Source organism: Nanorana parkeri, unplaced genomic scaffold, assembly GCF_000935625.1.
Source record: "Nanorana parkeri isolate BGI_ZX_2015 unplaced genomic scaffold, ASM93562v1 scaffold3105, whole genome shotgun sequence".
NCBI classification, from domain to species: Eukaryota; Metazoa; Chordata; class Amphibia; order Anura; family Dicroglossidae; genus Nanorana; species Nanorana parkeri.
Genome location: NW_017309373.1, coordinates 30966 through 46169, shown reverse-complemented (window position 1 = coordinate 46169; position 15204 = coordinate 30966). Strand labels below are relative to the sequence as shown.

At 42.5% G+C, this 15204-nt stretch overlaps 1 protein-coding gene across 1 annotated transcript in view; it reads right to left on the bottom strand.

Annotated features, from left to right (window-relative positions):
• Positions 1 to 15204, bottom strand: part of LOC108802774 (zinc finger protein 850-like) — a 55756-nt gene that overhangs the window by 21895 nt on the left and 18657 nt on the right. The window contains exons 4-5 of the mRNA XM_018574633.1: positions 2844 to 3853; positions 2172 to 2759 (exon numbers count right to left, since the gene is read on the bottom strand). Of these exons, the coding sequence (XP_018430135.1) occupies positions 2172 to 2759; positions 2844 to 3853 (1598 nt within the window). The remainder of the gene's footprint in view (positions 1 to 2171; positions 2760 to 2843; positions 3854 to 15204) is intronic.

Genomic DNA, 15204 nt, shown 5'->3' with positions numbered 1-15204 from the left:
CCACACTACATTCTCTGACATCTCTCCTCCACCATCCACACTACATTCTCTGACATCTCTCCCCCACCATCCACACTACATTCTCTGACAGCTCTCCCACACCATCCACACTACATTCTCTGACAGCTCTCCCACACCATCCACACTACATTCTCTGACATCTCTCCCCCACCATCCACACTACATTCTCTGACATCTCTCCCCCACCATCCACACTACATTCTCTGACAGCTCTCCTCACACCATCCACACTACATTCTGATTCTTTGGCTAAAGCCATTCAATAAAAATATCTGAATTGTAGGCGGGGTCACAATACAAGATTTGTCATATCTCGAAGCTGCAGCCTACAGGAATTTATTTAACCCCACAAATTATGGAATTCCTTCTCATCTCTTTTGCATCTAGCTGGGCATCCAAATCCTTGCCTTACCTAGGTGTCTCTGTAACTCCCTCTTACCACAATCTGTATCTGGCAATATATATGCCACTTTTTTCAGCACCTTTATTTGCTCCTTTCTTCTTGTGAAGAATTTGGGAAACTTGTCTTAGCAGGACAGCAGGGGTAAAAATTTGTTGCCAAAATTTTGCCCGAGTCTTGCAGTCTTCTGGTCTGCATTCTGTCAAACATTCTGCATCTGTCAAAAATCAAGGTGACCTTAGCCTCCCACTCTTTCATAATTACTATCATGCAGCGCAGCTTGACCAGATATCTCTTTGACACCCTGCTCAGTGGATGCCCCTCTGGGTACCTGTTCAGGCATATTTGTGTTCCCAAATTTAGATCAATAGCCTTCTATGGGTGTCACCGAAACATCACGCCTCTGTCACGTTACGAGACTCTTCGGCCTCTCCAATCTAAGCAAACTTACAGTTGTGGCGAGATAGCGACACCCAACAATCTTAGCTGCTTTGGCAGACAGTGACTCCATCCAGAAGACACCTTGAAGATCTCTGAGAAGTGTAAACCAAAACTGTGAGGATCTTACAACAGTGAACATCGGAGAGGTCAGAAGATCATAATGTGATCCACTCAATGAAATGACACGTGGCTGAGATACAAACTGGACCAGAATGAGGAAGGGAGGAGCTATCTATACAGAGGAACACTGAGCTATGGGGAGCGGAGGAGAGGAACACCGGGGACAGATGAAACACATACAATATTTAAAGACCCATCACAATGCATGTGACACATGACAATGACATTATGACAATGCTTGACTGATGGATTCGTGGATTTCGTCCCTCTGTTACAACCCCAATAAACACACAGACTCAGCGACATGGATTTAAACTGCCACAGCAGCCATTTTAATAAACAAACCAACTTTAACAATAACCAAAAGTAATAAACTAAATAATATACAAATAAATACTCTAAACGACTGTTGACCTGAGAAGGGGTCTTTGGGTGCCCAACAGCCTAAATAAGGCCTCTCCTAAAAAACTGCTCCCATGTCCCCAGCCGAACCCCAACCAGCTCAAGGACAATTACTACTCACACGTTCCAAGAGGCCAGACCCTGCCCCCTACAAATCCTGACACCAACGGAGGGAAGCACCTATACTAGCCAATGGCCCCCCATTTATGTAATTGTCTCTGAATTTTTTTAGACCCCCCAAAGACCCCCTAACCCGCCAAGCTGCCGGGACAGAAAAAGAACCCTGCAACCAGCAGAACCACGCAATTCAGGGAGGGAGGCAGGGTGGGACAACCTGCTTCCTCCATCGATTTTCCAGAAAGAACGCCCCTCAGCTCTTGCAGTTCCTACCCATGCGGCTCCTCCCGGCCAGCTGACCCCAACGACCAATCAGGTCAGAACAGCTTTTCCCATTTTATTTTGAACCACTTCTCCGGGGACTATCCCCCCCGTCATGTAGCTCCTCCGCTCAGTCTCTCTGTATCTATCTTTAAAATGATTACCATCGAGGTAAGGAGAATCCTTCTTCCTGATGACCACCCTTTTTCTTTTATACCCTACAGTTGTTCTATGGACTATCTTACAATTGTTCTATGCACTAAACAGTTCCACCTGTGAAAAACCATCGTATATTTGTCATAAGAACCAGCTGGCGCTGTCTATTTAGACTTCTTTTCCCACAGTCAGTGAGGACGCTCTGCAGTATTTTTCTCGGTGGAAGATTTGCTACAGGAATAAGGACGCTCACCCGTGTGACTTCTCCGGTGTGTAACAAGGTCTCCTTTCTTAATGAATGATTTCCCGCACTCTGAACATGAATAAGGACGCTCACCCATGTGAATTTTATGGTGGTTAACAAGGGTTGCTTTCCGAGTGAAAGATTTCCCGCACTCTGAACATGAATAAGGACGCTCACCAGTGTGAATTCTCTGGTGTATAACAAGGCCTCCTTTCTTAGTGAAATATTTCCCGCACTCTGAACATGAATAAGGATGCTCACCTGTGTGAATTTTATGGTGGGTAACAAGGGTTCTTTTCTTAGTGAATGATTTCCCGCACACTGAACATGAATAAGGACGCTCATCAGTGTGAATTTTATGGTGGGTAACAAGGGTTCCTTTGTAATTGAAAGATTTCCCGCACACTGAACATGAATAAGGACGCTCACCTGTGTGAATTCTCTGGTGTATAACAAGGTATCTTTTCTGAGTGAAAGATTTCCCGCACTCTGAACATGAATAAGGACACTCACCAGTGTGAATTCTCTGGTGTATAACAAGGGTTCTTTTCTCAGTGAATGATTTCCCGCACTCTGAACAGGAATAAGGACTCTCACCTGTGTGAATTCTGTTGTGTTTATTAAGGACACTTTTCTCAGTGAATGATTTCCCGCACACTAAACATAAATGAGGTTGCACACCTGTGTGAATTTTCTGGTGTTTAACAAGTTGATCTTTATAACTGAATGATTTCCCGCACTCTGAACATGAATAAGGCCGCTCACCTGTGTGAATTTTCTGGTGATGAACAAGGGTTCTTTTACGAGTGAATGATTTCCCGCACTCTGAACATGAATAAGGCCGCTCACCTGTGTGAATTTTCTGGTGATGAACAAGGGTTCTTTTACGAGTGAATGATTTCCCGCACTCTGAACATGAATAAGGCCGCTCACCTGTGTGAATTTTCTGGTGATGAACAAGGGTTCTTTTACGAGTGAATGATTTCCCGCACTCTGAACATGAATAAGGCCGCTCACCTGTGTGAATTTTCTGGTGATGAACAAGGGTTCTTTTACGAGTGAATGATTTCCAGCACTCTGAACATGAATAAGGTCGTTCACCTGTGTGAATTTTCTGGTGTTGAACAAGTACTGCTTTATGAATGAATGATTTCCCGCACTCTGAACATGAATAAGGACGCTCACCTGTGTGAATTTTCTGGTGTATAACAAGGGCTCCTTTATGAGTGAATGATTTCCCGCACTCTGAACATGAATAAAGACGCTCATCAGTGTGAATTTTCTGGTGTATAACAAGGGCTCCTTTATGAGTGAAAGATTTCCCGCACTCTGAACATGAGTAAGGTCGGTCACCTGTGTGAATTTTCTGATGTATAACAAGGGCTCCTTTCTGAGTGAAAGATTTCCCGCACTCTGAACATAAATAAGGACGCCCACCAGTGTGAATTCTCTGATGTATAACAAGGTCTCCTTTTTGAATGAATGATTTCCCGCACTCTGAACATGAATAAGGACGCTCACCTGTGTGAATTCTCTGGTGTATAACAAGGACTCCTTTTTGAATGAATGATTTCCCACACTCTGAACATGGATAAGGACGTTCACCTGTGTGAATCTTCTGGTGTTTAACAAAGTCTGCTTTGCGAATGAAACATTTTCCACACGCTGGACATGAATAAGGACGCTCATCCATGTTTATACTTTGGTGTCTAAGAAGGTTTTTGTTTTCAATTAAAGATTTCCCACACATTGCATGTGAGTAAAGATTTTCACCTCTGTGATCTCCTTTATGGGGTGAGGAAGGTTCCTTGGGATTAGATGGATCTCTTGCGGTGTGAGATCCTAAATTGATATTTCCAGTCATAGGATGTGAATGATCAGAAGATTCACCCTGATCAGAGGGATCCATTGATGTCTCCAAACAGGAAGGTCGGTGATGTATATTTTGTGTGTTTGGATTGACTCCTGGAGAATCCTGTGTGATGACATTATCTTCTGACTTACAATCAGCAGATAATATAAGATGTCTCTCCGAGGTATTCCTGACATCACATCCATCTGCTGGAGAGAAATTTTTACACACGTCAGTAATCAGTCATGTATGTTGGTCTAGAAGTCATCACAGAGCTCTGGCATGGAATTGGGTACAACGTAACACGACATGTAAAAACAAATGACATAAAAGGATAAAACACCCAAAACAACTCTGACACACTGGGCAAAATAGTTTTGTGAATTAATCACGGCTATGGAGAATAAGAGAGACGGACCTTCCATATGGTGTACAGTATCTCCTCCTCATTTGTTGGTCACATGACGTTATATTGAGGAATGGAGATGGACCTTTCATATGGTGTACAGTATCTCCTCCTCATTTGTATGGGTAAGTGGTGGGGTTGGAATATAAATAATATTTTTATTTTACCAATAATAGATTTTTATATTCACTAAAAAAAAATGTTCTCTCATTGGGTGACACAGCATTTAAATTCTGGATACATGCCCTGCCTCTGGGAAATTGGGGAAAATAAAAGGTACAACTGCACATAGCGGCTATACCTGTGTACAAACTGTGCAAGCCCAGGAATAGCAAGCAGTGAACAAATGACTGGAAAAAAAATAACCTTCTTAAACTATCATCCTAACTACGGGCAACAAACTATAAAAAAATGATGGTCAGGATATGTGAACCCTCAGGAACTGCTGGAGAAAAGGATTAAACAAGGAGTCAAAAAGTCAATTTTTCTCCCATTGAGCTAACTCTACCAATGAGTTAGCTTATCGGTCACTGTTACAGGATCAAGGACTGGGTGACTATTTTATTATAGACCTCAGACCACATTGAGCACCTAACCCTTGCAGCACAGGGGTAGCTCCACTACAAGAGTTAAGTTGTCATTTGCCCAGAGTTCTTCTTAAAGATTTCTCAATCCAAGGTTTTTGGATGTAAACCATCATTCCTCCATGACAATGGACCCAACATTTGTATGTAGAACATTTCATGAGTTTATTTGCTGTAAATGACCCCCAACCATCCTAACACTAATCAGGAGATGACGACCCTTTCATCCTACAATAGGGGAGATGACTTCTTCTGGTCCACCATTTATAATTCAGTCTCATCTTATCTGATGATGTAAAGATCTGATAATTCTCCAACATGATCCCTTAAACGTCGCACCTTCTACTCAGAAGTGACATAGAACTGTGACCTGTTCCCTCCATAGTGTCTGTTACTTACTTGTGTTGATCGGTAGAGAAATGTCATCCTGATCACTTTTCATCATCATCCCGACCTCTCCCACATACGTCTCCACTTCTTCCTCTTTAATCTCAGCTTTTATATTGTTCCGTTCTTCACCCTAAACCCCAAAATCATAGAAAACATCTCATAAAGCTGAACTCCGGGGAGATATAAAAGACACAAAGGAAGGCAGCTCTGCGTTTGTTTTTTTTAATGCAAACATTGTTACTACCTGAATGTGACCTGGTATCAGGTTCCTGCAGTCCCTGTACAGCAAAGCTTAGACTGGGATAGAGAGAAACAGTCTGCTGCTTCTCATTTTACTGTCCAGTCAAAGACTGGGGGAGGGACAAGACCTGTACGTGTTACTGACCTATAGCAGAGAAATACCAGGTCTCCTGCTCTGCACATTTGAGGGCAGGTCTCCTTCCTATTTCCTCTGAGCCCAGGAGCCAAGGACCCTCACCTTGAGGGCGCATCATCACGCCAGCATGAACTAACAGAAGCAAAGAACAGCACCACATATTTCAGCATGTGCCCTTTGGAGGGCACAAGGACGGAGCCTATCTATGATGTCACATGACTGGACCCAAGACCCATTGAAGAAAATTTTGTTTATACATTTTTATAAAATAATGAAAATGGAGGGTGGAGCAAGGGGAAGCTGAATTGGAATGGGTGGCAGGCTACATTTTAGATGTAAACATTAAACCAACAGACTACATAGAAGAATGTTGTCTCACAAAGTTCACTTTCACTTCTGTGTCCTATGCACCGAGTCCCACCTACCTGATCATGGTGGGGGATGGTGAGATCTTCCTGTGTGGAGTCCCGGGAATACAGAGGACGGGGACATCTCTCTGGTGGGTTTGTGTCACTGAATGGTTCCATCATGACGTCCTTGAAGGGTTCTTTGTGTTCTTCTAAAAACTCCTCCATCACACCAACCTCCTCCTCCTCTTTTATCTCGTCTTTAACATCATTATCACACTCACTCTGGTTTATACCCTGAATATTGAGAACAATGAGATCAGATGTAACTACATAGATAATGATCAGGCATATGGAAGTATCTCCTATTATTTCTCTATTTCAACCTCATGTGAGATGCTGTGATCTTCCTGTGTGGAATCCCGGGAATACAGAGGACCTCCCATCACCAATGTCTCTTCTTCTTCTTTTTTAACTTCAACTTTGATGTTTTTTAGCTCTTCACCCTAAACCCCAAAGATGATAGAAAATATCTGTACGAAGGAACCAGAGATTTTATAGGGGAATGGAATTCTACTGCCTTGAAGACATTTTGGGTTGTACATGCTGAGTCCCACCTACCTGATCATGGTGGGGGATGGTGAGATCTTCCTGTGTGGAATCCCGGGAATACAGAGGACGGGGACATCTCTCTGGTGGGTTTGTGTCACTTAATGGCTCCATCATGATTTCATTGAAGGGGTCTTTGTGTTCTTCTGAAGACTCCTCCATCACACCAACCTCCTCCTCCTCTTTTATCTCGTCTTTAACATCATTATCACAATCACTCTGGTTTATACCCTGAATATTGAGAACAATGAGATCAGATGTAACTACATAGATAATGCAGAGGTCAAAAAGTATCCCCTATTATCTATTATTTCACCTCATGTGAGATGGTGAGATCTTCCTGTGTGGAATCCCGGGAATACAGAGGACGGGGACATCTCTCTGGTGTGTTCCTCTTACTGGATCCATCTGTAGGAAACACACACACTGACTGAATACATTGTTTCTATGTGTGTATCAGATGATGGGGGATCTAGGTGGACCCTCCGTACTGCTCTCTCCTCTTACCCGGTGATGTGAGGGGCGGCTCATTCTCCATCATGACGTCCTTGCAGAGATCCTCGTGTTCCTCCATGAAGAAATAGACAGTGACACCTTATAGGAACCTGACACAAGGATTACGTTCAAGAGTCACGTGTTTGAAAAACTTTCATTAGACAAATCCCGAATCGTTCAGAATATGAGACCTTGTGGGACAGTTCTGCAATTTTTGACATGATCCCACAGTATTCATGTCCCACAAGATCCAGGACATTGTGAAGAGTGGGATTGGCTCCAAGAGCGCTCTCTGCATTCTGCACTTATGCCGGCTCTGTCAGGTGAAATTATTTTCCCAACAGTGACAGCATAGTTCCATTCATTCAGATGACCACTGGACACCAAAGATGAGGTTTAAAATGTCTCTCATAGACAACAATGGGGCTTATTATTGCACCCGCTGACCAACAATGGAAGGAGTACTCATTTTGTCTTCCACGTGAGATCACCACCTTGTGTTCAATATAAATACTTCAGTCTCCAATATGTTTCATCATTGTACAAAACACAAAAAGGTCCCCAGCACACCTGCCAGCTAGCCTGCAACAAAACCAATAGCCCCGTCTAACAGTATGCTTTAAAAGCAGAGGTTTCAGTTGCACAAACATTTGGCCATATGTGGAAATGTGTGGAAACCACACTGCCACCGCCAAGGCACCTCTGTAAAGTGTAAATAAAGCTATTTGTTTTGTTGCAGGCTAGCTGGCAGGTGTGCTGGGGGTGTTTTGTATTGTTGTCAGCCTTCCCATGTGCACCCTGCTACATAAGCTGGTTATAAATTTTATGCAGTTACTATCTTTTTCCAGTTTGACTGTTTTGGGTGTGGGACGCACTGCGGGTCCCAGCGTGCATTTTTTAATGCTGGGCCTCCAGTGTGTCCCTGCACCTTCTGAGGAGGAGTGGGGGCCTCCTGGTACACCTGCATCTAATGTATCGACTGCATTAATATGCTCCCACTTGGAGACTCATACTAATAGAGTTAGGACCACACTTTGCAGAGGTGCCTTGACGCGGCGGCGTGGCTTCCACATATTTTTGGCCAAATGTTTGTGCAACTAAAACCTCTGCTTTTAACGCATACTGTTAGACAGTGCTATTTGTTTTGTTGCAGGCTAGCTGGCAGGTGTGCTGGGGATCGTTTTGTGTTTTGTATTGTTGTCAGCCTTCCCATGTGCACCCTGCTACAGAGGCTGTTTACAAATTTTATGCAGTTACCATCTTTTTCCATGTTTCATCATTGTGCTCGCTGCCTTGTGGTCTATTGCTCTATTACGTTACATCCATGACTACACACGGATTATACCTCACATCAAATCCAGACAATACAGAAATAAAATGAAAAACAACAGCGTGATTTTTTTAAATATTAATAAAAGTGAAACTAAATAAGAAACTGTTGTAGAAAACAAACTGAAACTTTAAATACCACCTAGTGGGCTCATTTTACAAAGCTTCAATACAAGTATAAGGAGTTTTATTTTAGTCATGTGACTTTCATTTTCTTATCTCATTGAACTCCAATTAAAATTACAATCAGTTTTTAAACGGTGAATAAAGATCCATATCCTGGTGTGTTTTAGGTTTTTGGGTTGAGTCTATTGTTATGATATATAGGTGTCATCTACAGTAGGTTGAACCTTCTCCGTTGGGTCTCCATGCAGATACGTGATACTAGGATTTTGGAGCAATTGTCCCATTTTCCGCAGTCATTGCCTCTAGCGGGGGGATATCTCGCCCTTTGACAATGTTCGAGGTTAGCTGTTGTCAAATTAGTACACTTAGACATGCTGTATGGTGTACCACTTACTAAACTCCCCATCCGTTGGCCTCTCTCGTAAATTACCCAACGGGAAGGAGACTTCACTTTACACCGGATGCTATAGACAGGATAATGTTCTTCACTCAGAAGACCTCTGTTAGGACAATATACCAGGAACCAGGCTTTAAGCTTCGGACTCGATAATATAGGACACCTCAGGTGCTCCGGAATGTTCCCGAATAAATGTTGACATTGTGGCCAGGAGAAAGGGAATTCGCTACACATTTTTTGGACCTACTATGACCTCTGATCTTTTTGGTTAGAAGTTATGTGCATTTTTCTGACATTTACTGATTTTCCGATTCCCAAGGAACCGTTTTTTTTTTACTACATCACAAAATTCTATACCGAGACTACAAGAAAATCGATACTGCCACGTCTTGTTGATGCAGCGAGAAGTTGTATACCTGAATGGTGGCGGCAGACATGTCCTCCCCATGCTAATGTGCATCAACAAGGTCAATGAGACTGAACGAATGGAGGATCCAGGTTTGTCCTCAAGAGGATCTCATGATAAATACACCGGTCTACAAATGTTGGAGAGTGATCGACCTCCGAGATAAAATGTGTGACTTCTTACATATTTTGATGAGATGAATCAGAATCAAGGTGCTGATGGTTGGCTAAAGTTTTCAAGATAAAGATTTATACACAGGAGAGTATATTTGCCTACAAGGGAGGGAGGTGTCTGATGATCATGATGCCTCGTAACTTCCCAACAATGTACGGTAGAGCAATTAAAATGGTACCACATGGAAGTGTATCAATTTATCTTCACTTTGAGACTAAAGATTATTACCCAACTGTCATTTATTCTTCTTTTATGGAGAAGTACATTTGTCTTGGTCAGATCTACGCGTCATACAGTTTCATCTGGTGGCCTGTGAAAGTGTCATGGACTAACATTTCCAAGGAACAGTTGCGTGATATTTTCCCTCAGAAGCCAAGATGCCTCGAAACTGTGTAAACGACGCAGATAACTTCTGCTACATTTGTGGCGAGGTTCCATTTGCATCTCAAAAGTGCAGCATGACGGCAGTGGTAAAAAAGGCATACCACCTATATTTTGGATGCAAAATAGGGGATCAGGACAAGAGTCGGGCCCCTCATTATAGTTGGATTACTTATCTGCGTCATTGGCTAAACAAGAAGAAGAAGTCCACGCCTTTCACAGTCCCAATGGAGTGGAGGGAACACACCAATCATAGTAGCGACTGCTATTTTTGCATGGTTCCCCCTATTGCAAAAGGGATCTCAAGAAAGAAGAAGAGGACCGTGGAATATCCAAACATTCCATCTGCACTGCGTCCTGTACCCCATGGTGAGGACTTGCCTGTTCCAGATCCACCAGAATCCTACTCTCTAGACTCACATGATGATAAAGACGATGAGCAGGATGCAGCTGATCCAGGGCAATCGATGTCAGCGGAACTCACACAGTAGCCCACCGCATGCTCCTCCTGAGCCACATCTCATTTCACAGAGTGGCCTGGTCATGGATTTGATCCTGCCTAAGAGTAAGGCAGAGCTACTGGACTCCAGATTACAACAGTGAAACTTCTTGCACAGTAGTGTCAGGAAAAACCAATACATGAATGGAAAGTTATGTTATTGGTATCCATAATAAGATACATTTATAATGATGGGTGTGGCACCCTTCTCATTGCTAGATCACATTTTGCAGAAAAGTTATGGAGCATATTTGCCCATCCCCCCCTCGTAATTATGAATTATTATGATGCAATTTTGTCCTGGAGCTGTATCTTGCAAACTGGAGCCAATTAATACTCAGGAGTTAATTTTCCTTTTATTAGTGACTCGGTTTTGGTCAAATGTAACTACTTTCATTACAGAGGCTTCATCCTTGTAGACCAGGGATATCGAAGATCGTGGTTTTAGTGGAAAGATTTCTCTACCATACCAGAATGTCCTGACCTCATGAAAAGTGGCTCCTTGTGACTCCTTGGTAGGGCTTCGTGTTTTGAGAGGCAGATGGAGGGACGGCTTTGGTCATGTCACGTACCTGTTTGATCAGCTCCTGTTCGGGGTTTGAACCCGGGTGTCTGGCGCGGAAGTGCACAGACCTAGCCATTCCTAGCACAACTGTCTCGCCATTTCGCACGTTTTTGAAAAAGCGCCGTCAAGCGCGAAACAATTGTGCTCCTCCACTGTTAGCGATCCTTCATTGTTAAATTCCTGATCATGTGTGTAATTCATTTCTAATCATGTTTTGAAATGCTATGTCATTTTATTACGCTACCTTTGATATTCAATCATGTTGTCTACATTATGCACTGTGATTTAAATCAATCATGTTATGTATATTCAAGGGATTGAACAGTAATGAAGTGAGCTCTTAGGGAGTTATCGAATCAATTTGTTTTTATAAAACTTTTCTATTTTTAATAATTTAATACAAATAAATATATTTTTTTATGGTCTACCGTCTTGGAAGTTGTCAATTGATGCCTAAAAAACCCCAGCTTTTCTTTTTTTTTTTTCTTGATACTTACCCTTTAGGGGTGTGGCACCTACTGTCCAGGTCCAGGTCACACAATACTAATTTAACTGGAAGGATTTGGTTTCTGCTGCAGGTTCTGTGTACTGAGCAACTCTCCTTATGGACACTTTGGCTCGACCTGCCAACCGGTTGCAGAAGATCTGCAATTATCTCAGGGTTTAAATACCGGACACTTCCTGTGGTCTGAGCCCGTTGATTTGGATTAGTTCCCCCCGTGCGATGCCTCTGTGTTATATGCTGGACTTACACCCGAACTCTTGCCTGTTTCCTGATCATTCTTCTGCCTGACGATTTTGTACCGTGCTGTCCGATCGTGTCAACACCTCAGCCTGCCTCCTGACTACCCTCCTGGATCCCGACTTTGTACCTCGCTGCCAGACTGTTGCCGACCCTGCTTGCCTGACCACGTCTTCGCCTTATCCTCAGCCTATAGGTGCCCATACACTGCGTGTATGTTGTTCTTTGTACTATGGGCACTCATGGCTGTTGTGTTATTTACATGTTTCTGTATTCCTGCTACTTGTCTTTTGTAACCTCAAATGAAAAATTTATATTTATAAAAAAGGAGGATGTGAATGGTGGAAGCTGCACCAAAACATGATGGACAGGACAGAGGACTAGTATTTATAATTATGGCAAAACAAAAGAATGCAATTCAAACGGAAAATTGATGCACAAAATGATAAAGTGCACACTTTAATGGTATAAATATATGACATTATGACAATGTTATAAAATGATTACCATCGAGGTAAGGAGAATCCTTCTTCCTGATGACCACCCTTATTCTTTTATACCCTACAGTTGTTCTATGGACTATCTTACAATTGTTCTATGCACTAAACAGTTCTTTCAGAGAGATGAACCTTTTGCTACATCCTTTTGTAGGAACATGACGTTATATTGAGGAATGGAGATGGACCTTCATATGGTGTACAGTATCTCCTCCTCATTTGTTGGTCACATGACGTTATATTGAGGAATGGAGATGGACCTTCATATGGTGTAAGGGATAATATTAGTAGACATGCGTTGCAGAAGACATATAGAGGAGCTGGAAGTTTCACACACCAGGTTTCAAATGCAAGAAAAAAAAAAAAGAGTATTTCCACAGTGGGGTGTGCAAGGACCCAGAGGGGAAAATAAGAAAAAAGGGGACTTTTAAGAAACAAGTCCAGACCTCGTGTATAAAAATCTTAGAAGTACATTTATTCAATAAATCGTTGTATACATTATTTAAGATAAAAAAACGGAATACAAAATCATCAATAAAAATGCTTTTACAAATGCAGGTTCACCGAATGGTGACGATACCGTGCAGTTACGATGTATATGGTTGTTTGTTATCAGAATGGTATAAACGCTCCTGTAAGTCCCTACATGTTTCGCCCCGAAAGGGCTTCCTCATGGGAGAGAGACAATTCTATGGGAGACATGTGTCCTAGAATAAGAGTAATAAGCCCACATATAATAGAATTAGGATCAGAGAACTGCACTTTAGTCTCACAAGTAAAATCATGCTTTACATACATTAATCTCGATCACAATAAATGTAAAAGTATTGTAAATGTTGAATGCTTACATATATGTGTCTTCACCGTCAGTTAGTCAGGGAAGCGAGAATATAGTGGAAAAACTGCTTCAAATACAAACAAGGGATTGGTTTTGTCAAGCATGAACCGCCACAGGTAAACACAAATGGAGGGATCGCGTCGGAGACAGCACCCTGTAGTCTTCAGGAAAAACAGGCAGCCGGCATACTAGACTTAGAGGTAGTGAAGTTCTGCTAAAGGAACATATGTATGGTAATTAATTATTCCATGTGAAAGTATATATGGATAAAAATAGATGAAAAATAGATATAAGTATAAAAATGACAAACGGGAGAGGAGGACACATTGAAGGGAGATGGTTTCTCTCTTTCTTCATGTAGTGGCCAACACACTTCCCACATTAGAATGCTCTTCATCACCCCCCCCAAGCCCCAAAGATGATAGAACACATTCATTAAAAAAAAGGAGAGTTTACATAGGAAACATGTAATAGCTTGGAATAATGTTTTAGGTCTACATGCTGAGTCCCACCTACCTGATCATGGTGAGGGATGGTGTGATCTTGAGAGGACGGGGACATCTCTCTGGTGGGTTCCTCTTACTGGATCCATCTGTAGGAAACACACACACTGACTGAATACATTGTTTCTATGTGTGTATCAGATGATGGGGGATCTAGGTGGACCCTCCGTACTGCTCTCTCCTCTTACCCGGTGATGTGAGGGGCGGCTCACTCTCCATCACGACGTCCTTGTAGAGATCCCGGTGTCCTTCTAGATACTCCCACTCCTCCATGCAGAAATAGACAGAGACATCCTGACACCTTATAGGAACCTGACACACACAATGATACAGTCACCACCCAGACACATCCCTTGTCTGTTCCTGGATCATGTCCCAGAATTCCTGGCACCACTCACCTCTCCGGTCAGTAGCTCATTGATCTTCTTGGTGACCTCTAGAATCTTGACAATGTTTATCTCTGTTTTCAGGCAGTGAGGTGGAGGCTCTGTGATGGGTGATGTCCCATGAAGACATTTGCTGGGTGTTAATGGCTCACCAGATATTTTCTTCACTCATTTATAATCCTGAGAAAAACAATTATCATTGAAGACTTCCCAGAATCCTCCTCACCTCCCCAGTCAGGTATGTCTTTTATTAATACAAATATGTCTGATGTCATGTAACCCTCCCAGAATCCTCCTCACCTGTCTGGTCAGTAGATAGATGACCAGGGTGAGGTTTAATATCCTCTCTGTCATATGGGTTTGGTCTTTGTCCATCCTCTTTGCTGTCATGAGATATACATAAGAAGCTCCTCTCTGTAGATGAATAATAAACAGGGAATGATCCGGACTGTTCCGGGATGAATAATGTCTACACAGAGTTCCTCCACAGTTCTGACACCTCAGAGTGCTTCTTAGACCTTTCTAATCAATCTCACTGTAAGAAAACCAAAGACTGCCTTTGAAACAAAATATCAACCAAACCTTTTTATTTTGGTGCAGGTTGACAGTTGAAGAATTAGAAACTTTATTGAAATGTTTTGGTTTATGGAGAGTTTCATTTTGCATCCTGTCCAGGTGACCAATGTCTAACAGAATCGGGAGCTTTATTCCTTATGCTATGTCCTGTAAGGATTGATCATTCCTTCTACTGCCTCGATTAGAACTTGTACTGGGGATCAGTCTTCTTCCTCTCCATATCCTCCTCCTGAGAAGACATGGTGTCCATTATAGATGAGAGCCAATAACCCAGAGACACGGTGCCCATCATATTATAGTGATAAGAACCAACAATATCGAGACATGGTCTCCATCATATTACAGTGATGAGAACCTACAACCCCGAGACATGGTGTCCATCATATTACGGTGACGAGAGCCAGCAAGCCCGAGACATGGTGTCCATCATATTACAGTGATGAGAACCAACAACCCAGAGACATGGTATCCATCATATTACAGTGACGAGATCCAACAGGCCCGAGACAAGGTGTCCATCATATTACAGTGATGAGAGCAAACAACTCCGAGACATGGTGTCCA